This window comes from Pan troglodytes, chromosome 1 (genome assembly GCF_028858775.2).
Source record: "Pan troglodytes isolate AG18354 chromosome 1, NHGRI_mPanTro3-v2.0_pri, whole genome shotgun sequence".
Taxonomy (NCBI): domain Eukaryota; kingdom Metazoa; phylum Chordata; class Mammalia; order Primates; family Hominidae; genus Pan; species Pan troglodytes.
The window spans coordinates 22,205,965-22,228,080 of NC_072398.2; the positions used below are offsets into that span (position 1 = coordinate 22,205,965).

General features: G+C 34.7%; 1 protein-coding gene across 31 annotated transcripts in view; it reads left to right on the top strand.

The window, feature by feature from the left end:
* Positions 1 to 22,116, top strand: part of CDC42BPA (CDC42 binding protein kinase alpha) — a 329,589-nt gene that overhangs the window by 233,497 nt on the left and 73,976 nt on the right. For 15 of the 31 annotated variants that reach the window (XM_016940034.4, XM_016940031.4, XM_016940027.4 and 12 more), the window contains 5 exons: positions 3,866 to 3,990; positions 10,562 to 10,667; positions 10,914 to 11,062; positions 12,627 to 12,718; positions 15,071 to 15,147. In XM_016940034.4, coding sequence (XP_016795523.1) covers positions 3,866 to 3,990; positions 10,562 to 10,667; positions 10,914 to 11,062; positions 12,627 to 12,718; positions 15,071 to 15,147 — 549 coding nt within the window. Of the gene's footprint in view, positions 1 to 3,865; positions 3,991 to 10,561; positions 10,668 to 10,913; positions 11,063 to 12,626; positions 12,719 to 15,070; positions 15,148 to 16,222; positions 16,271 to 22,116 lie in introns of all 31 variants that reach the window. The other 16 variants (XR_010150112.1, XM_016939982.4, XM_016940026.4 and 13 more) reach the window with 2 other exon arrangements.

The window sequence follows — 22,116 nt, forward strand, 5'->3', positions numbered from 1 at the left end:
ATTAGGGAGGGGGTTCTTCTCAGTCTCCCAATTCAAGTGTTACGCAGAGACACCCTCACAGACCTACCCAGAATAATGTTTGACCCAATGTCTAGGCACCTTGTGGACCAGTCAAGTTGACAATCACATGGCCCTTTTATCCCTAAAAACCTGTAAATAGATCCTCTAGGAGCAACTCACCTTCATCAAAGTTGAGTAATCAAGAAGAAACTAGCACAGTATCTCTACAAACATACAAAAAAGGAAGAAAGGAGTGGTAATAAATAGGTGAGACCATTTATCAGAAAAAAATGTAGCTCTGAAATAAAGTAGTATGCAAATATTTTTTCATGAAAAAAAAATTTTTTTTTTTTTTTTTGAGATGAAGTCTCACTCTGCTGCCCAGGCTGGAGTGCAGTGGCACTATCTCTGCTCGTTGCAACCTCTGCCTCCTGAGTTCAAGCAATTCTCCTGCCTCAGCCTCCCAAGTAGCTGGGATTAAAGGCATGTGCCACCACACCCATCTAATTTTTTTATTTTTAGTAGAGATGGGGTTTTACCATGTTGGCCAGGCTGGTCTCAAACTCCTAACCTCAGGTGATCCTCCCACCTTGGCCTCCCAAAGTGTTGGGATTGCAGGCGTGAGCCACCGCACCCAGCCTTTTTCATGAATTTTCTAAAAACTTAAAGCAAGAACTTTTTGCTTCTGTGACAGATTAGCTTACATCCTACCACCTCACCAAGAAGAGCTATAAAGCTGGATTTTAAAAATAATACTATACGAATACCACTTACAGTATTCATCTGTAAGAAGTCATTGGAGTGACAACAAGGAAACCAGGACTTTACTGACCAAGATCCTAAAGGGAAGAATAGTACAGACCAGTGAGCCCAACATTTAGTGCCACTTTTCCTCTTTAGGCATTTGCAGATATGAAAGCAGAAAAATCTCAGAATCTAGGAAGTTGAACATGGTATTCCACAGTTTTACAAGGCTGGAGAGAGAAAAATGGAAGTGCATTGCCTATCAAGTTGCAGGATCCTTAGTAAATAATTCAAACTTTCAGTTGAACCCATTGAAAGCCTACATTTTAGGAGTAAGGGTGAGTAAGAAACATGAGTCCTCAGTGACTGAAACCCAGTCTCCAAGTATTTCAATCTTTGATCTATCTTTACTTTGATTGCCTACCAAAAGTAAAAGTAAATACTCTGTGGAGGAAGATATTATCCAGAGTCTTAAAATTATCTAAAATTTGTATACACGATATGTGGCATGCAGTAAAAAATTACCAGGCATATCAGCAAACACAACCAAATCATTGAAAACCAAGAGAAAAATTCAACAGCAAAAACAAAATCAAAAAAGGGAAAATAAAAACCAGGCAGTCAGTAGAAACAGACCCGCAGGAGTTCCCAGTATGAAATTTTTATGAATGGACTTTAATCGTGTGATTTGTTCAAGAAAGTAGACATATGAAGAATTTCAACAAACAACTGGAATCTATACAAAACTGTCAAATAGAATTTGCAGGAGCAAAAAATTAAATAACTAAAAGACTCAATAGAACATTTTAAAAACAGATTGGAGAGAAACAAAGAAAAGGACTGCATATGTTAAAAAAAAATTTTTAGACTAAAGTGTAGTCAGGGATTAAAAAGAATAGAAAATATAGAAAGGAGGATCTAAGACATAGAGGATGTGATGAAAAGTTCTAACATACAAATAATTGGTTTCCCAAAAGGCAAGAAGAGAGAGATGGTGGCAGTGCAATACTTGAAGAGTGTTTATGGCCCAGAATTTTTCCAAACCTATGAGAAACATTTAGCCACAAATTCAAGAAATACCACAAACCCTAAAAGTGAAATAATTAATAGAAATCAGACCCCACTTAGACAAATCCTAGAAAAGCGGCCAGAAACCAACCAACATAAAATTCTAAAAGCAACCAGAGAAGAAAGACACATTATGTTCAAAGGCATGAAACTTCAACTGAAAACTGACCTCCCAACAGAAAAATTAAAAACGGAATTCAGAAGAAAAAGAATGTCCTAAAAGTGCTATAGTAAAATAACTGCCAACTTACAGTGTTATTTACAGCAAAAAATGCCTTCCAGAAATGAAGGCAAAAATTCAGAATGTGGAAAACTGCAGGACAACCTACATTCTTTTTTTTTTTTTTTTTGAGACGGAGTCTCATTCTGTCACCCAGGCTGCAGTGCAGTGACGCAATCTCGGCTCACTGCAAACTCCACCTCCCGGGTTCAAGCAATTCTCCTGCCTCAGCCTCCTGAGTAGCTGGGACTACAGGCACATGCCACCACGTCCGGCTAATTTTTTTTTATTTTTAGTAGAGACGGGGTTTCACTGTGTTACCTAGGATGGCCTCGATCTCCTGACCTCGTGATCCACCCGTCTCAGCCTCCCAAAGTGCTGGGATTACAGGTGTGAGCCACCGTGCCCGGCCAGGACAACCTGCATTCTTCAAGTCAAAAGAAAAATAAAGGTGTTGCAGGGGAACCTATAAATAAAATAGACTTAAAAGATGTATCGGGCCAGGCATGCTGGTGCATGCCTGTAATCACAGTAATTTGGGAGGCCACAGCGGGCAGATGGCTTGAGCCCAGGAATCTGAGACCAGCTTGGGCAACATGCCAAGACCCCATCTGTACAAAAAAATTTAAAAAATAAAAAAATAAAAAATTAGCTGGATACTAATTTTTTTTAGCTGTAATCCCAGCTACTAGGGAGGCTGAAGTGGGAGGATTGCTTGAGCCTAGGAGGTGGAGGTTGTAATAAGCTGAGATCACACCACTGCACTCCAGCCTGGGTGGCAGAGTGGAACTCTGTCTCAAAAAAAACATATATCCAGCCATTAAGCTGGGTTTTCTTATTGGTATCATGATTCAGTTTAATAAACAAGTTTTGTGATATGTTGAAGTAACTGGAAACTTGACCTATTACTGTTTATGTGATATTAGGAAATTTGTGAAATTTGTAGTATGATGCTATCGTGGTTATATTTTAAAAGAGAGATCCTTATTCTTTAGAGATACATACAGTGATATGTATGGATAACATTGTATGATGTCTAGTATTTGTTCCCGAATAGTACAGGAGGAGGGGATAAGAGAACAGGCATATAGGCCAGGCGTGGTGGCTCACACCTGTAATCCTAGCACTTTGGGAGGCCGAGGTGGGCTTATCATCTGAGGTCAGGAGTTTGAGACCAGCCTGACCAACATGGTGAAACCCCATCTCTACTAAAAAGACAAAAAATTAGCCGGGCGTGATGGCGCACATCTGTAATCCCAGCTACTGGGGAGGCTGAGACAGGAGGATCGCTTGAACCCGGGAGGCAGAAGTTGCAGTGAGTTGAGAATGTGCCATTGTACTCTAGCCTGGGCAACAAGTGCAAAACTCTGTCTGAAAAAAAAAAAAAGAGAGAGAGAGAACAGGCGTACAAGTGAAACAAGATTGATGTTGAAGTAATCATTGTTGAAATTAGGTAGTGGGGCTCATGGGAATTCATTTATATTTTCCTTTTCTGTATATGCTTGAAATTACATGCTATTTTAAAGAAAAAATGACATAAAGACGTTTTTGGAGAAAAAAAAAAAGAAAGCTATTACCAACAGAAATGGACAATTCTTAAGCCAAGTAGAGAATGTTCACAGAACCAAGTCACTGTAGGTTGTAAGGGAAAAGCAAAGGTAGCAGGAGAATTCAGAGTACTTGATATCCAAATTCAGTGAGCAAAAGGGATTATTATAATAAGACAAGCATTTTTGGGTAGATGATGTTGAGTAATCAAATTTGACAATACCTGTCTGAACACCTCGAATTCTTGGTCCTAAAAGTCATGCATGTCTTAAAACTATCTTTCAGCTTACTACTTTGTATGAGAACTTAAGTATACACAACCAGCAGTTAGAAGAAGAGGTTAAAGATCTAGCAGACAAGAAAGAATCAGTTGCACATTGGGAAGCCCAAATCACAGAAATAATTCAGTGGTGAGTGCTCTTTTAAACGTTTTTTTGTGGATGATTGTGAGTATGTGGCCAAGTTGGTATGAATTCCAGGTGGCTACTAATAATGGTTTTTATCTCATTTGTCAGCTGTGATAAATAAGTTACTCTGAAAAGCACAGTTTTATTACTGATCTGTTGTGTTCTACTGTGTTTTCTGTTACATTCCTCTGTTCCCTAACTCTAACAAATGTCCCATACCAGCATTTAACACAGCTTCATTGAAATCTGATTATTATTATTTTCTAAGAAAATGTTACCACCTTCAGAGTCAAAGTTGGAATTCATCTGCTACCTATGGATGTTTCTTTCTAAGACCAAAAGTCCTGTATTTGTGAGTATTTTAAGAAATGGAAGGCCTGCAAAAAAAACTTAGAAGCTAAAGATACTGTACTGTTATCTTGTATCATGATTATACCAGATTAATTCACATATGGCATTTTTAAAACCTTAAATGGTTACGTTTTAGTTTTATCAGCTCTTTCTTAAGCTCTTGGGATTTAGTTTGGAATATTCATCTTAGTAACCTTCATATTCATTTATTAAACGATTATTCTGGTGCTGGTAAAATTTCATATTTTAATAATACATGGGGAAAGTAGAATCTAATGAAGACTGTATTTCCAAGTAAAAATAGGAAACTTAACTTTTTATATTTATTTAACTTTTGAAATCCTTTTTGGTAAATGGTAGGTGTTTAATTTATATCAAAACAAATACAGGTTGAGCATTCCTAATCTGAAAATCTGAAATCTGAAATGCTTCAAAACCTGAAACTTTATGAGTGCTGAGGTGACACCACAAGTAGAAAATTTTAGACATGACTTTGTGATGGGTCACAGTCAAAATGTTTCATACACAAGAAATTATTATAAAACATTGTAAAAAATTAACCTTCAGGCTATGTTTATAAGATGTATATAAAACACACAAATTTTGTGTTTTGTCTTGGGTCCCATCCCCAAGATAATCTCATTATGTATATTCAGGTATTCCAAAATTAAAAAAAAAACCTGAAATCCAAAATACTTTTGGTCTCAAGCATTTCATGTAAAGGATACCCAGCCTATAGTTTCATCATATATTTATAGATCAGTCATTTGTAGGGAATTTTAATTCCTGTATGCATATTTTGGTTCAAATGTTTTTCCATTAAGAGCTCTTAATGCTTATAATGTTTCTATTCAGTGCATATAAAGGGAATATGCAGATTGTGGAAATTTATTTGGGTTCTAGACAGTACAGTTATTGGTTCATTAATTTATATCTATATCATCAAGTCTGCATTTCTGAAGCAAAATCCATTTTAATCTTTAACCAAGTTTATAATATCAAAAATTATGACTTGATATTTGTGATTCCATTTTTATGTTATCAAATATATATGTAAGGAGTAGCTGAAAATGACTTCAGAAGACAGAGTCAAAACCTGTGATACTAGACTACTGATTTTTTCAAGTGTCTGGCATGATGAGTTCAGCTGGAATGGGAAGTGGTGCTAGTAATGGAAGGAAGCTTTCAATGTGGGCTTTGTAGAAAGGGTTAATAGAAAGGGTGAAGATGAAAGTTTTATATGATGCCACAAAACACTCACTATACACTTTTCACATTCAAACGAAATATGCAGAAATCAGAAATATGAGGAAGTCACTTTGCATGAAAGCTGTTATTAACCCTACTTTTTATTTAGAAATGGAGTAATAGATAGCAGATTGGCAAATACCCAAAGGGAAAAAGTAAAATATATATTCCCTGTTCAACTTTCTTACCACTTCAAAGTTAACTCTGTGAGATACAATATCCAAGTTTATAAAGGTCAGAAGACTGAGTTATTTTCATTTTTTGAGTTTAGTTTACAGATTGAGTATTCCTTATTCAAAATGCTTGGGACCGGAAGTATTTTGGATTTCTTTTGGATTTTGGGAAGTTTGCGTTATACTTAACAGTTCAGCATCCCTAATCCAAAAATTTAAGCATCTCGTCAGTACTCAAAAAGTTCCAGATTTGGAGGCATTTCAGATTTTGGATTTTCAGATTAGGAATACTCAACCTTCTTTTAAAAAATGAGGTAATGCTCAAACAAGATTATAGGACCTCATGACATATAGCACTTTAAATGTTTCCTGGGACAAATGAACAGTTTTAATACAAAACAAACACTGCAGTATATAAAACCTTTTATGAAGTCACTTCTAATGGCTCTTGAACTCCACCTCCTCTCTCTTTTGCTATGAAATATCCCTTTCATCAGAAACCCTTTTAGAGCAAGGACATCTTCTCACCGCTATTAGAGTAGGAACCTTCCTTCTCGCCATTGGCTCATCAGAGGACTTCACGTTTTCTCTTTGAAATAATATTACAAAGAGAGGTTAGATTAATAGGCTAGTCCATAAGATTTATTTTTTAAATGTGTTTTCCTCACATAAGGCATTCTTCTGGTACAATAAGAGATACAGAGATCTATAAATGTAGTACTTGCCTTTAAGTAACTTGTAACTAAACATTTAAAGTTTAAAAACTATTTTGACCAGAGCTGGAGATAACTTATGAGACTTAAATATAAATGCCTTACATATTGAATAGATACTGACTTTTTAAAAATAAGAATGTAGTGTTGAGAAAATTATCTCAGACTAGTTGCTCAAGAAGGGTGGGAATAATCAGTTAAACTAGACTGTGTGTTCTGAAAACCCTGAGTTTAGTAAAATATCCTACACCTAGTTTGACCAAATTGGAGAATTTATGTAAAAGAATAGTAGGAAATAAGAGTAATAAAGTTACTGCAACACAGTTGTCATGAATACTAGGTAAGAATTTTACCTTCACTTATTTGTAAGATGGAGAAGGTTTTTCAAAGGTAATGGTGTTAATTAAAATGATGATTAGGCAAATAGCTCTTAACAGTAATGTTCAGAATGAAGTAGAAGGTAATGTTGGAAATAAAGTGAACAAATGCAGGAGACATTGTGAAAGAAAACTCTATAGGACTTAATACTATTTACAAATGAAGGGCAAGAGATGAGGAGAAATTAGTATTCCTGAATTGTGAGTTAAGGAGGTTAAGAAAATGGTGGCATCATTGAAGTAGGAAAGTTAAGAGGGGTAACCACCCTTGGGGAAGATGATACAATCAATTTTAGCTGTTATTTTATTTTGTTTGTTGGTAAGACTGAGGTGATCCTGAGACATCTTAGTAGAGATTTCTCATATGCTTTTGAAAAACTAACATAAAGATTAGGATTAGAAATGTAAATTTGGGAATTAAATTCCTTGTGAATAAGGCCAGTGAAGTGGTTGAGATCTTTTTAAGGAGACAAGAAAGAAGGAGGATGGTAAGGGCTATATTATAAAAGCTAGATGAAACAGCTCTGTAGAGGAGAACCAGGAGAAGGGTTTAATAATTACAAAGCATTTCAGTAATGAAACCTTTGTCTCTCTTTATTTAAATCCACTCACATATTTGAAACATTCCTCATTCAGTAATGCTCATTTGTGTATAGTAATAGCTTCTATTGATTAAAACACAAGAGTGTTCTGGTCATTAGGCTGGAAATTCACATGTATTCTTATTTAGTTATTACACCGGTCCTGTGAGATAGATATTTTTACTATCCCCATTTTATAAGTGGGATAACAAAGTTAGAGAAGTAATTTGCCCAAAGTTACACAGCTGGTAAGCACCAGAGCTAGGATTTGAAACCAGGTCTATATGACTTAAGAATCAAAGTTCCTAATTACTATATATGCCCCAACTTTTCAGGAACTGTCCCTTATTTGTCTTCTCAATATGCCCAATGTAATAGTATTTAATAAGTATTAACTAATTGATCATTTGAGAGAACTTGGAAGGGAAGGATTAAATGTGCCAAGAGAACACATAGATCTAATTTGGCCTTCTGTAGTTGAGTTTTAACAGATTAGCTTCAGCAAAATAGTTGAGGCAGGAATTAGACTTCGGGAAGTATAGAGTAGTGAATGGAGGGTTTAATACTAGAGCAATTACACCTATGGAGTGTAACAATGAAAGAGGGAAAATGGGATGTTTGGGGATTTGTCAGTGAGGAGGACAGGGAACTTTTGGATTTGGTAGAGTTTGTACATGTTTAAAGGAACCAATGGAAATAATGAAATTGAAAATATGAGGTGTAGTAGGGAGGGTGATTATGTATAGTAATAATCACTGTTATTAAGAAATATTTGAATGATTTAGCCAAATAAAAGATAAGACACCTACCTCTAAAACTGGTTTTAAAAGTTAAGAGAATGAATATGAATAAACTTAACCAAATGGCCTAGAAGCAAGGAGCAAGAGATAGTGTTGGGGCCAGGTGCGGTGGCTCACGCCTGTAATCCCAGCACTTTGGGAGGCTGAGGCGGGTGGATCACCTGAGGTCAGGAGTTCGAGACCAGCCTGGCCAACATGGCTAAGCCTCATCTCTACTAAAAATACAAAAATTAGCCAGGCGTGGTGGCATGTGCCAGTAATCCCAGCTACTAGGGAGGCTGAGGTAGGAGAATTGCTTGAACCCAGGAGACGGAAGTTGCAGTGAGCTGAGATTGTGCCACTGTACTTTAGCATGGGCAACGGAGCAAGACTCTCTCAAAAAAATAAATAAATAAATAAGAGAGAAAGATAGTGTTGGGGTTGGAGAAAGTAAGATTTTTTTTTTAATGAGGTGGAAAAATAGACAAATAGCAATGATTATGAGAAGGAGTTGTGTGAGACTTAGAGTACAGTGGAACTTAAATGGCATGAGTTGCCCTCCAAACCAGTAATTCTCTATAGCCAAGAAAAAGAGAAATAGGTTTAATCAAAAGTTAGGAATTAGTGGAAGACTGCAGTTGTAAGGTGTTCAACATGTAAATAAATGTGTTCAACATGTAAATAAATGTGTTCAACATGTAATGTGTTCAACATGTAAATAAAAAGCAAAGTTAGAAAAAAGAGATTGTCATATAAAATTCCAAATAACTTAAAGTCAGTTTACAAGAGGTTGATTTCCAAAGTTAATAAAACACATTGGACTTCACAGTTTCTTGGAAATGTGCATAAACTAAGACCTCTGAGCCATGGTAGATACTAAACCAGCACTAGGTGAGACCTGTTAGCCTGGGCACTTAAAGGATAATACAGTTTTCTTTATTGTTACTATATAAGTATCTTTTTTGTATTCTAAAAAAGATAATCTTCCTTCATCCCAGTTTATTCTCTACACTATAGATCAGGTAATTAAATGAAAAGATTACAGTCACTTGTGGTCAAAGAATTTTAGAAGGACACAACCCTTGCTACACAAACATTCTTAAAATAATTTCCAAAACCATTTTTCTTTAACAGGCAATAAAAATATGTACATGTACATAGAGCCTAGGAATGTGTAACTGTCCCTAGAGTGAACAACTTCTTACCATGGTTTTATTGCATCTCCATATTTTCTTTTGCTTATACTCCAAAGACAATCTCCCATCTAAGAGGAGAGAGCAACAAGCCTCTTTTAAAGGGCCTCTTTAAGGTATATATAAATTTGACTCCTCAGGAGTTTACATTCTAAGAGATACTAAAGCAGAGCTCAGGAGTTAAACATGTCTGCTGTATGCATCGGATACATGCTGATTTACCTGAAATATACTTTCCTCATAGCTTCAGTGACCTGGATTTTATCTGAAGACAACCAGCCTGCACAAAGACAAATTGTCTTCCCCAAAGTGTGTTTAGAATACACTTGTGAGCATTGCAAATTTCAACTCCATTTTTTTTGTTTGTGCAGTATGGCTTTCTGTATACCAGTGGTTTTCATTCTTCCTGAGAATAGGACCTTCTTTTTTAGATTCTTGTAGATATGCTGGACTCCTCCCCTCACCTTCTCCCCACTCGAGGGAAGTGTAAGAAATTCAGACGTTTTCTTGAGAAATTCTAAAATGTGGAATTTGTCTTACTAAATATAATTTGAAAACTTTCTGTCTAAAATTATAATTGTATCATTAGCTAGATAGCCTTAAGACAGTAAGTAGAAATTAGGTTTTGGTAGACTTTAATCTTCCCTCTTTGTTATTTTATTGATCATTTCAGAAAACAGAAGAGCTTAATTACAATATAACCCTGATTTTTGCAGAATATCCTACATTAAACTTTCTAAATTTAATATACACTTCAGTTTTAAGAATGGTATGTTGTTTTTATGATATAAAATGGCAGAATCCAATTGAGAAATCTTATTATTTAGAAAACCTCACACATTTGTGCATCTGTGTTAATTGTTAGATTTAAAGAGTGTTAATTCTGTGTTTCAAGGGTGAAGTTTTAATAATGTATCAGCTATGAGTAACTTGGACTTTTGTAAACATCACCTGCTCTACCATGTACATAAAAGAACAGTTCCATAAACCTCTTCCCAGTTGTTGACAGGTAGTATACTATGGTAGACCTTTTCAAAGAAATTATTTAAGACTATCTTTGAATTTCCTATCACTTATTTCTTTAGGAAGCTTTAAAATAACATATATTGCACTGAAGCTTTTTTGTTTTACTTTTGTACTTTGTCTTTATATATTCTAGGGTCAGCGATGAAAAGGATGCACGAGGGTATCTTCAGGCCTTAGCTTCTAAAATGACTGAAGAATTGGAGGCATTAAGAAATTCCAGCTTGGGTACACGAGCAACAGTAAGCATCTATGATTTTGCATGGAGGCTTATCATATTAGAAAAAAGAGATTTAAAAAACACTATAATAAATCCAATTACTTGTATCAGTTTGTTTAGACTTTGAGCCTACTAAAGAGTTTTTTATGAGAAAACTATTAGTTTGGGTCTTTTCCAGTTTAGAAAAACATAACACACAGCTGGTTAACTGTAATAATTTAAATGTTAAAAATAGGATGGAACTAAAAACACAGTCATTATTTCATAGGATATGCCCTGGAAAATGCGTCGTTTTGCGAAACTGGATATGTCAGCTAGACTGGAGTTGCAGTCGGCTCTGGATGCAGAAATAAGAGCCAAACAGGCCATCCAAGAAGAGTTGAATAAAGTTAAAGCATCTAATATCATAACAGAATGGTAAGATTGAATCATATAGTCCCACTAGAATAATTTCTAAGTTTGTCAAAATTATTTGGAGAGAAGTTACATGTTTAGTTTCCATTGCTTGCTTTTAGAAAAATGATGGCCAAATATGTTACAAAGATTTGAAAATAACTAGATGCTTTTAAGCCTTGTAGATAGTGATGAGGTTTTAATATAGCCTTGTTTTCCTCTGGCTTGTCCATAAAGTAGAATTAATAGTATTAAATAATATTCCATTATTTAATTTTCCTCATAAAATTTAGTTGACTCTCAAATTTTATTAAACCTAAAATTCTCTCATGTTTAGGAATATTATGTTTGTATAATAATACAACATATGGTGAGAACAAAATATAATCATTTGAAAATTGTGGCCTCTACCATAGGTCTTTTATAAATGAAAATTCTATTGATGGCAAATTTCATAATGATATAATATCTTTTAAGTATAATTATTGTTTTTCATGTTTCTTTATGTATTTAGAAAAAGTGTATCCCACAGTCTCTGAAGCAGTTAGCTAATGAACACATTTCGTCAATTCTGGTCACAACACTAGAGTGAATCATACTCTGAATACATAAATGATTCACAGTTAGATTGATTATAAACATGGTTCAAAATAAGCCAGTTTAAGTGACATAGAGGAACAATAGAAACTTCACATCACAAGTGAAACTACAAATACGAAAATCCATTGACTGCTGAGAATACCAAAAGTTCCAAAAGCCTGAAAAGAAATGCAGGCCCATGAATTCAGTTTTTAATGGTGTGTAGTCGTAGTCCTTAAACTGCAATTGTTTATCTTTTTAATCAAATCAAAGGCCAGATACATGATACTTCTGTTGGATTATAAACTTTTGGTTTATAAGCTTTTTGCTATAAATAATGCAGACATTGTATGTTTTACTTAAATGTGCTTATGTGGCATTGAGGAGGGGAAAACTTTTTCTGGAGAAAGTGAATTGATCCCAGCATAAAGAGCTAATGAATATCATTCTCTGTGTTGTAATTTGAAATAAGTAATATCTTTTCTCCTTACGCCTAGGACAGATGAGTTTACATATTGTTCATAAGTCAGGAAGATGAGCCAGTTTGAAAAATTATAAACTTACTCCTGTATGTGCTCCACTTTCATGGTTGCCTGTAATGGTATAATATCTAACAAAGTCTAACAGAATTCTAAAATTAACCTTTGATTTTGTAACATTTTTAAATTTAATAATTTAGTTCAGGGTCCACAAATGTTTTCTGTAAAGGTTCACTTAGTAAATATTTTAGGCTTTGATTAGCCTCCATCACAGCTTCTCATCTCTGCTCTTGTAGTGTAAAAGCAGCCATAGTCAATACTTAAATGAATGAGATTGGCTGTATTCTAGTAAAACTGTTAATCTACATGAAAGTAGGTAGCAAGCTGTATTTGTTCTTCCTGCAGTAATTTATAGTCCCCTAATTTACCATGCCTGACATTTAAACCAAGTAAGTTTGGCTACATCCAAGATGGCTCACTAACCAGCAATAAAAATTAATGACCTTTTTCCTTTTTTCTCCTTATTTAAGTAAACTAAAAGATTCAGAGAAGAAGAACTTGGAACTACTCTCAGAAATCGAACAGCTGATAAAGGACACTGAAGAGCTTAGATCTGAAAAGGGTATGGGAGTGTGTGTTTGCCTCACTCAGGACTTACTGTTATGTTATAAATATATTTTATTACAGAAGAATCAGTTCATTGCATAGGTGGGAGAATTGTTGACATAAGCAATTCTGGCACTCATTTATGAATATACGTGTGTATATATGATGCATGTGCATACACACACATTTGGAAGACTGACCTCTGAGTCATTTTGTTTTACTTAATATGCATTGTTTAATGATTTCATAGTAACAGAAAAAGACACTTTGCCATAAATTTGACATTTTTTTCAGTGCAGTGGACTACTTCATGAATAACATTTTTGTGATTGGAAAAAAATTTTATTTTATAATGTACTTTATAATATTCTCAAATGCTATGATATGAGGTTATCACTCTGACAGTGGCAATGTGTGTTAACATCCAGAACTTGGTAAGGGTACTTGAACAAGTATTTCCTAGCACTTTTTATGTGCCTAGAATGTATAAAAATTGGGGGGGGGGGGTGGGATTCACTTTCAGGGTAGTTGAGGAAACAATGTATGAAATAGCTGAAGATTAATTTAGTATTAATGGAGCAATTCAGTAAGGAAAATTTTGGGGGGCATTTTAATGTCTTCTTCCAGTTTGACACTTAAATTGCTTGTCCTGTAGGATATCCCGAATTTATTACCATTTTCTTGAAAACTTTACTTGAACATTTTTCCATTCATGTGAAAGCTTAGTCAGAGTGCCTCATAGCTGTATTACATGAAATTCTTAAACTTTCCTTAATGTGGATGTTAAGAATGTGAAGATTTAATTTTAAAAAATTCAGATATTTTTAAAATAAAGGGATATCTTATATACATTTATTTGAAATTGATTTTCCTGACAAAGGCCATCACTGAATACCGAACTCGTTAATGGGCTTTTTATTAGGTCTAAGTGCTTTCCTGTCATTTCTCAGCCATGCAACACAGTGAGATAAAACTGGTGGAGTCTCTGCATCTGCATGTAAAATGATGGAGAACAGAGAGTAATCACATAAAGAAGCTAACAAGAAAAAGCCTTTACAAATAGTGGATGCTCAATAAATTCTTGTGGATTGAATTTCTTAATTAACAACAAAAGGAAGGAGCCCAGAGAAAGTGAATAGTAATTCAGATTAGGAGCACAAGCCATCATGCCAAAATGAAAATCAAGCTAGGTTTTAATTAATGGAAATTTGAAAGAAGATACATTATTTAGTGAGGAAAAGAAAAAGAATTCGTAAGACATGGACAACTCGTGGCCCTAATGGCAAATAGGAGAGAGACTAGTGCAGAATATGACTTGCACGCCAGATGACATTGATTGCATCATTTTTAGAATAGACCTAAACTTGAAAGAGACTTAAGTTTATCACTGAAGGCATGTTTACCACAGCTTTTTAATTTGGATTTTGAATATTGCAGAACAAAATTTTATTGTATAACATAATGTATACTACTACTTCAGTAATATAATGTGATATTTACAGTATGAGGGCAAGGATGTTTTTAATGCTTCATTTACTATTATTTCCCCAAGTCTTTAGGACAGTGTCTGGCACACTCTCAATATTTGAATGAATTTCTGAACATACTGCCTTACCTGATAACTGTGTTATATTATTAGATAGTAATATGAAAAACACAAATCAGCTGATGTCAATTCCTAAGGATATGGAAGTAAAAAATGTGGGATTGGCTGTTTTCTGGTTTTTTTCTACCTAGTATTTTTATTTGTATGTTGTAAGAATTACTTGGGAAATTGTGCATTTAAAGTTAATGCCATAGTCAAGAGATATGTATGAATTTTTAAAAATTCATCTGAGAAAAACTGGGGTTTGGAGTCTTCATCCTGTCAATAAAAAAATACCTGAAATCAGATTGGCAGTTTTTTTGTAATTAAGTGTATTTGTTTCATCACTGCATTAATTTCTTATAAAGGATTATTCTTATTAGTGCATACTCTGTGCTTTGATAAGAGTATTTCAAAACATAAGCCTGTTTGGTGTTGAATTAGCTTAGAAAAATCAGATATAAACAGACTCCTATTTTTAAATTCTCTCAAGCCTACCAAAAGATTTAATGTGGTTTTTTATTATTTACTATGCACAAAAAGAAAGAAACTCAGTAACATAAATAAGCATTTCATGGAAACTGATGTAATTGAACTATTAAGTGATATTCTAGGAAACACTAGTGTATTTTAGTTTTGTTTAAATGTAGAGTTAATTATAGTGATCAACTTTGAAATACAGTAGTTTGTGAACTGCTTTTAGTAGATTCAGACAGGGAAGGTTATCCATTAAAATCAATTTTAATTGTTGTAGCCTTAAAAAAAGTTGCTGCTGTCTTCTAGGTATAGAGCACCAAGACTCACAGCATTCTTTCTTGGCATTTTTGAATACGCCTACCGATGCTCTGGATCAATTTGAAGTAAGTATTAAACATGTCACATATCCTCTGGGGTCAATTTAAAATTCACTTTGTAATTTAAAGTTCACTTATAATAAAACCATTTTATTGCTTCCCACATCAGAGGACCTAGAATCTTAAATAAACAAAAACATATTAGCAGAGGAATATGTTCTGCATTCTTATGGAGACTATAATCCCACCTCTGTTTAACAAAACATCTAAGAAAGATTTAATCATGAGAGTCATTATAAGATTTAAAAGCAATTTCATCTCCCTTAAGAAACGTTAAGAGCAGAACAAATCCCAACTTTTGAAATAATTTGACAATTTTTTAATTCTCCAAAGCATAGTGCCACAATAAAAAGTGAGAAAATGTCAAAGCTGACAATAAGGTATTGCTGGTTCTTATTTCAAATCAATTCATCTTTTAAAAACTATACAGTAAGAAGTGCTTTTTGTTAAAAGGTGTTACATAGACTCTGTTAGGCATATCACACAGTAATGAAATTGTGATTATGTAACTCTTGATCATTCCTTGGTATTTAAATTCTTTGCTTTAAAAAAATCAACTTACTGTTATCAAGTATATTTTTATCTCAGTAAATTTAAGTGTGATTATATCTTTATTGAACAAATAATAATCATGTAGCTTTGTGCAAGGCACTGTTGTAAGTGCTGGAGATATAGTAGTGACCAAAATAGACAAAGTCCTTCCTACTAGAACTTACATTCCAGTGTGAAGAATTAGAAGCCTCAGGAATTCCATTGCTTACTTTTAGTTGTTACTTCAAAAGTACTTACATTTAATTTGATTATTAATTATTTGTCATGAGCTTCATTTTATTACATTTTGGGCACAGTATGTGAATTGTGTTTCGTTCCTTTAGGAAAAGGAAAAATAATCACTCTTTAAAAAGTAATTAATGAATCTCTTAAGTTTCTCAAGAACAATGATAGTGACTGCTTTTCTCATTTATTTATTTGAATTAATGTCATTTGCCTTTCAATTGTTTTACAAAGTTTTGATTTATTATTATTATTAAATTGCTTCATCCATATTTTCTATTTTTTTATTGCTGTATTCGTTAAATAGGATTCCTTTTCTTCTTCCTCATCTTCACTGATTGATTTTTTGGATGACGTAAGTCTTTGATTTTCAAACCAATGCATCCTTCAGTAAAAAAGATCAGTGAATTGATTTGAAGAATTTGCCTAGTAATGCAGTCAGTTTTAGAAATACCACATTTGAAAATTTATGTGAGCCAAAATATGCTTCTTTCTTATCTTAAATATAACGAAGGATTTATCAGTATTAAACATAATGAAGTAAAAATTTACTTTCAAAAATGCTTTGACTGTTGTAGAATCCCAGTATTTTCAGTCTTTGTAAGAATTCTAAAACTAGAATGCTTATTTAATTATTTTTTATATATATATAAATAATTGCTTATTTTTATTTTTCCTGGTGATTTCTATTTTACTTTTCCCTTTTCAGCACTTCACTGTTTAATTTCTATGTTGGTTAAAAATAAACCTCTGGTGGTATAATAAAAAAAATTACTTTTAATTAATTTCTCCAGTAGGTTTTATTGTATGACAATAATAGAGTACTGATTTTAAAATAAATCAATGTTTAATTGATTGATTTCTAATGCTGACAGAATGTCTCTTCTAATGTGCAAAGTGATTTTAGTTAACATATTCACTATATGCACTATAAATTGACTGCATTATCACTTTCTCTCCTGAATTCTATCAATTTAATAATTTAGAAGTTCCTGTTAAATGTGTATCATTCATTCTCTTTACTACCTGGCATAACATTCTCTCTATTCCACATTAAATGCACAGTAATTCTTGTCCTAAAGCATTTATTATCCTGTTGAATAGTCTTTACAGAAATGGGGAAATAAAATGGATTCAAATGCAAATATTGTGCATAGAATTGTTTTTTAAATCGGGAGATTTTTTAATGTTTTATTCTTTCTGTTTTGTTAGGATACTTATAGTCAGAAGAGTAGTTAGCATGATGTTCTGCTAAAGGAACTTCTTGATCTAGATGTTTAAAAATTATTGAACAAAAAAGTGATTTTGAATATGCTTGGAATATTTATACTGAAGTTTGCACATTTTCATTCTAAACAAAGTGTTTTGCTATTCTCGAAACAAATAATTACTCTGGTTAACTCTATAGTGTGATAAAAAGAGAACTCTCCTCGTGTACAGTGGTATTGCATGTTATAATCTGCTGCTCAGGATGTTAAAATATTCAATATGATATTTCCATACAGATATTATTCACCTTAAAAAAGAAAGGGAAGGAAGTTTGAGTAAATTATTTTGGTTGTTCTTTCCACTAGAAAACCTTTTTATTTCTAACAAACTTCTCTCCATCCCTTTTCCTGTCACAAAAAAAAAAAAAAATGTACATATATTTGATTGTAAAACCTAGGAGCAGTATGTATTTTGGCAAATACATGAGGTCTTCTCAGCAGACCTTTCAGGAATGCACACCCCAGCCAGGTCCTCAGCTTGTTTCTGCTCTCACAGGCACTCTGCCACTGCTGCCACCCACCTGTAATGCCTGAGCACCCCGCAGCCATTTCCCAGTGTTACTTTTCCTCCAGGAATATCCTTTCTCATCTTCTACCCTCTATTAATGCAACATGAGCTCAGTATAAATATAAAAGTAAATTTTATTGCACTGCAAGGGAACTCCTAGTATGAAGTAAAAAGGAGCTGAGTTCACAAGAGCTGCCAAATCTTTTATTTATATTCCAGCTCCTAAAAGGCATGATTTCCCACTCATGTGCTTTCTAAGCTCCATTCTCCCAATTTATTGGTTAAGTGCATAAGCAGGCACAAATCCCGCCTGTACAACTTTCTAGGGTATGGTTTGGAAGAAATTAACCTTTCTACACCCTAAATTTGCTCATCAGGCAAATAGTAATAATAATATAACTAATCTCATAATGTTGTTTGAAGATTTAAGGAAACAGTGTATGTAATGCCGTCAGTAATAATGCCCTTATTACTTTTAATAAGCTGGTTCCCTCCCTTTCTGTATTCTCTTTAGCTTCTTTTCTCGTCCATCAGTTCAGTTTCACTTAAATACTTTCTTAGCTCTTCATCACTCAATCATCTATTTACCACCAATATTTTATGGCACAAACTTTGTGTTTCTCTTTAGAGTTTGTACCTATGATCTCCCTTCCCAGAGTTATCATTCATTCATTTGATCCTCAAAGTCATAGCAGAATGATGTTTTAAACAGCAGTATTCAATCTTTGACATACTTGAGTTCAGCATCCAAGATATTTCGCATAACGCTCAAGTTCTTCTGTAGCTCTTTTTCTGCTAGGAACTTGGATTCTTTTTTTGTTTTTTTTTTTGTTTTTTTTTTTTTTTTTTGAGACAGAGTTTCACTCTGTCACCAGGCTGGAGTGCGGTGACACGATCTCAGCTTACTGCAACCTCTGCGTCCCAGGTTCAAGCGATTCTCCTGCCTCCCTCCCAAGTAGCTGGGACTACAGGTGCATGCCTTTTTTTTTTTGAGACAGAGTTTCACTCTGTCACCAGGCTGGAGTGCGGTGACACGATCTCAGCTTACTGCAACCTCTGCGTCCCAGGTTCAAGCGATTCTCCTGCCTCCCTCCCAAGTAGCTGGGACTACAGGTGCATGCCCCCCGTGCCTAGCTAATTTTTGTATTTTTAGTAGAGACGGGCTTTCACCATGTTGGCCAGGCTGCTCTTGAACTCCTGACCTCATGATCCGCCCGTCTCAACCTCTCAAAGTGCTGGGATTACAGGCGTGAGCCACCACGCCCAGCTGCACTTGGATTCTTAAGGAGCACATCAGGTCTCTGTTGTTCTCTGTGCCAAATCTAGTTATATTGTGCTTGATGCTTATATGCCTGCCCTTTGCGGTAAGGCTCTAATGAGTAGTACACATCCTTCTGGACATTCTTTTTTGTTTTCTGTCTCGTTGCTATAGAGGAGATTATGTTGAAGACCTAAAGTTTGAATTGCAGCTGGAACTTGTACATATAGAAGGGAATAAGACTAGTATTGACTAGAATTGCAGGAATCAAGTCCTTTGGTATCAACATATTATCATTCTTCTCCCTCTGTCTCTGGGAACCCAGTGTTCTCATGCTGCCCTCTGATTTGTCGGAGCTTTACCACCAGTGCCTCTCCTCCTCCAAAGTTACCTTCTTTACTCCTACTTTTACCCTTCCACACAGGCCTCTAAGTGTAGTTACTTTATTTAAAACAGTACGGTTTTAAGTTAAAATGTTCCCACCCCTATTTTTTCCTCCACATGTTTTGCCTGTTAACTCAAAATTCAAATGAATGCTGGAATTTTTGGCACAATGGGAAGATGTTCGGAGCAACATGCTTTCCTTTTTAAGTCACATTGTTTGGCCAGTACTTGTATGTGTAATAGTAGCTTTGAAGAGAAGAAATATATGTAATACCAGTCATTCCCTTCCCTCTGGGAAAATGAAAGGAGGCAACCAGGCAGAGCAGAGCATATTCTCAACACTCTCTGCTTCTCTAACTTGGGGGAATGTAGGCATTTGGGCTTTTCTACATGTAGAATCATAGAGTTTTGAAGGAGAAAACCTTAGAAAGTATTTAATCCAGTTGTTTTAACCATTACAGCACTCTTCTGTTATTAAGAGTGGATAGGTTACTCTCCCATTTTTAAGAGTGACTTTTTTAAAGTTCTCAATCTTTGGGGATTAGGACAGTGTGGTGATACATTGTTATGTAAAATATTCTTTAGGACAGATAAAGAAGGGTTTGAGTTAATTTATTTATTTATTTATTTATTTTGAGATGGAGTCTCGCTCTCTCACACAGGCTGGAGTGCAGTGGCGCGATCTCAGCTCACTGCAAGCTCCGCCTCCCGGGTTCACGCCATTCTCCCGCCTCAGCCTCCCGAGTAGCTGGGACCACAGGTGCCCACCACCATGCCCGGCTAATTTTTTGTATTTTTAGTAGAGACGGGGTTTCACCGTGTTAGCCAGGATGGTCTTGATCTCCTGACTTCGTGATCTGCCCACCTCGGCCTCCCAAAGTGCTGGGATTACAGGCGTGAGCCACCATGCCTGACCGGGTTTGAGTTAATTTTAAAAGAAATTGAAACTACTTTGATAAGTGGTCTCTTGAGAAAGGCATTTCCGTTCAACCTATTAAGAAAGCAGTAGAACAGAGATACCAAGATCCCTTCTGCTGTAGAAATTATTCCCACTTCTACCCTCATCTTTTCCTTCAACCGTGCATGCCCAGTCCTGGACTGTCTAGTCCATGTTAGCCCCAGCCTCTTTCTCTAGGTAATAAACAGGGTGAGGAGCAAATGGAGCTCAGCTGCTTAGATTTTCCCATTTCTTTCCCCCATCTATTCCCTTCATCCCAATAGTAACAGATCCAGGGATCATCACACCAAGCTTGTAGCAACTTCCTATACTCTCTTCAGTTCATTTTCTTTTCAGCCGAACCTTAAAAAACTTGGCTTGAGAATATTATAGATAATACTAATTACAATCATATAAATTAACTGCTTGCTCTTTATATTTGAGAAACATATTGTCATATATTAAATATGTGCTAAGTAAGTTTTGAATTTGATTAAATTACAATTCTACACTTTGTTCATTTAGTCCCAGTTCACAAAAATAGAAATTGCCCATTTGCCTGGAAAATGAGAATGTACTCAACTTGGTTTTTCAGAGTTTTCTTACTCTGATATACTGATGAAAGAGTAAATCAAGGATTAAGCTCGGGAATATAAAGGTCAGACACAGAGAAACAGAGATAGTATCTATAGCCCAACAGTCTGGTCCCCCTAATATTGTTTTCCATTCTTATATTCTGGCATATAAGAAAAGCAAGTAGTCTGACAATATTGGCAGGCTGAGTTCTGGACTTGATTTTAACCTTGTATAACATCTTACTAAGATGCTTCAAAATATTTAATTTCAGTCATGGCTTCTAACTTCTTTAATTTATCTCTTGATTTCACATGGTTTTATCTCCCAGCATCTTTTACATTCTGTTACAATCAGTTACAGAAATCTGAGACTTTTACAGAAACCTGAGGCTTGGCAGCATAGTTTCAGCGATACTTGGGGGGATGGTCAATTGTATGTGAGAATTTGTAGGAAATAGAATTTTAAAACATACATTTTAAAGATTTTTAGTCCTATGACCAAAATCAGACCTAGCTTCTTTGGCATTCCTGAAATTTGCTCATTCAATTCTTGTTTTTACAATTTCTATCCACATATTCACCACAACCCTACCTGAAGATTGCATATTTCAGAAAGTTACACGCATTTTTTCCTCAACTTAGGCAATGTATTATGTTGAATATAATTGTATATATTACGTATTTTATCGCATATATAATATAATAATATATTTAGACAATCTAAAGAGAAAGAACCATGATTACATAGTCCATTTCTTCTTTGGTATTTTATTAAATAAGACCTCTAGGATTAATTGAACCTTAAAAACTATTAGCCAAATTATGTACTCCTGAGATTATTTCTTTTGGTTTCTGCTTGTGTGCATACCTTCATATTCAGTCTTAAAGTTTTGTTGGCATGTCATGGACCTATATATGAAATACATGTTTTAAAGTGGTATTTGGTTGCACATTAAGACAAGGTGCTGGTTTATAGTGTTTGCCATGAATTCAATTTCAGAGTTTATAAAAAACCACAGTGTGTGTAGGTATATATGAGAGAGAAAGTGTGTGGGTGTGTTTTCCTCTAACTCACCTTTTCTGTTGAAAACATAAAAATAGTTGAAAACGTAACAATATTGAAAACATAAAAATTAGACAATTTCTAAGTAAACACTTTGGTAAGAAATCATTGCTGTGGTGATAGTATCATTATTAGCTTTAAATGGTATTGGCTTAGAAAATGTATTGTCCTTCATTTTCAAAGATAGTTTCGGGAGACATTTTAACTT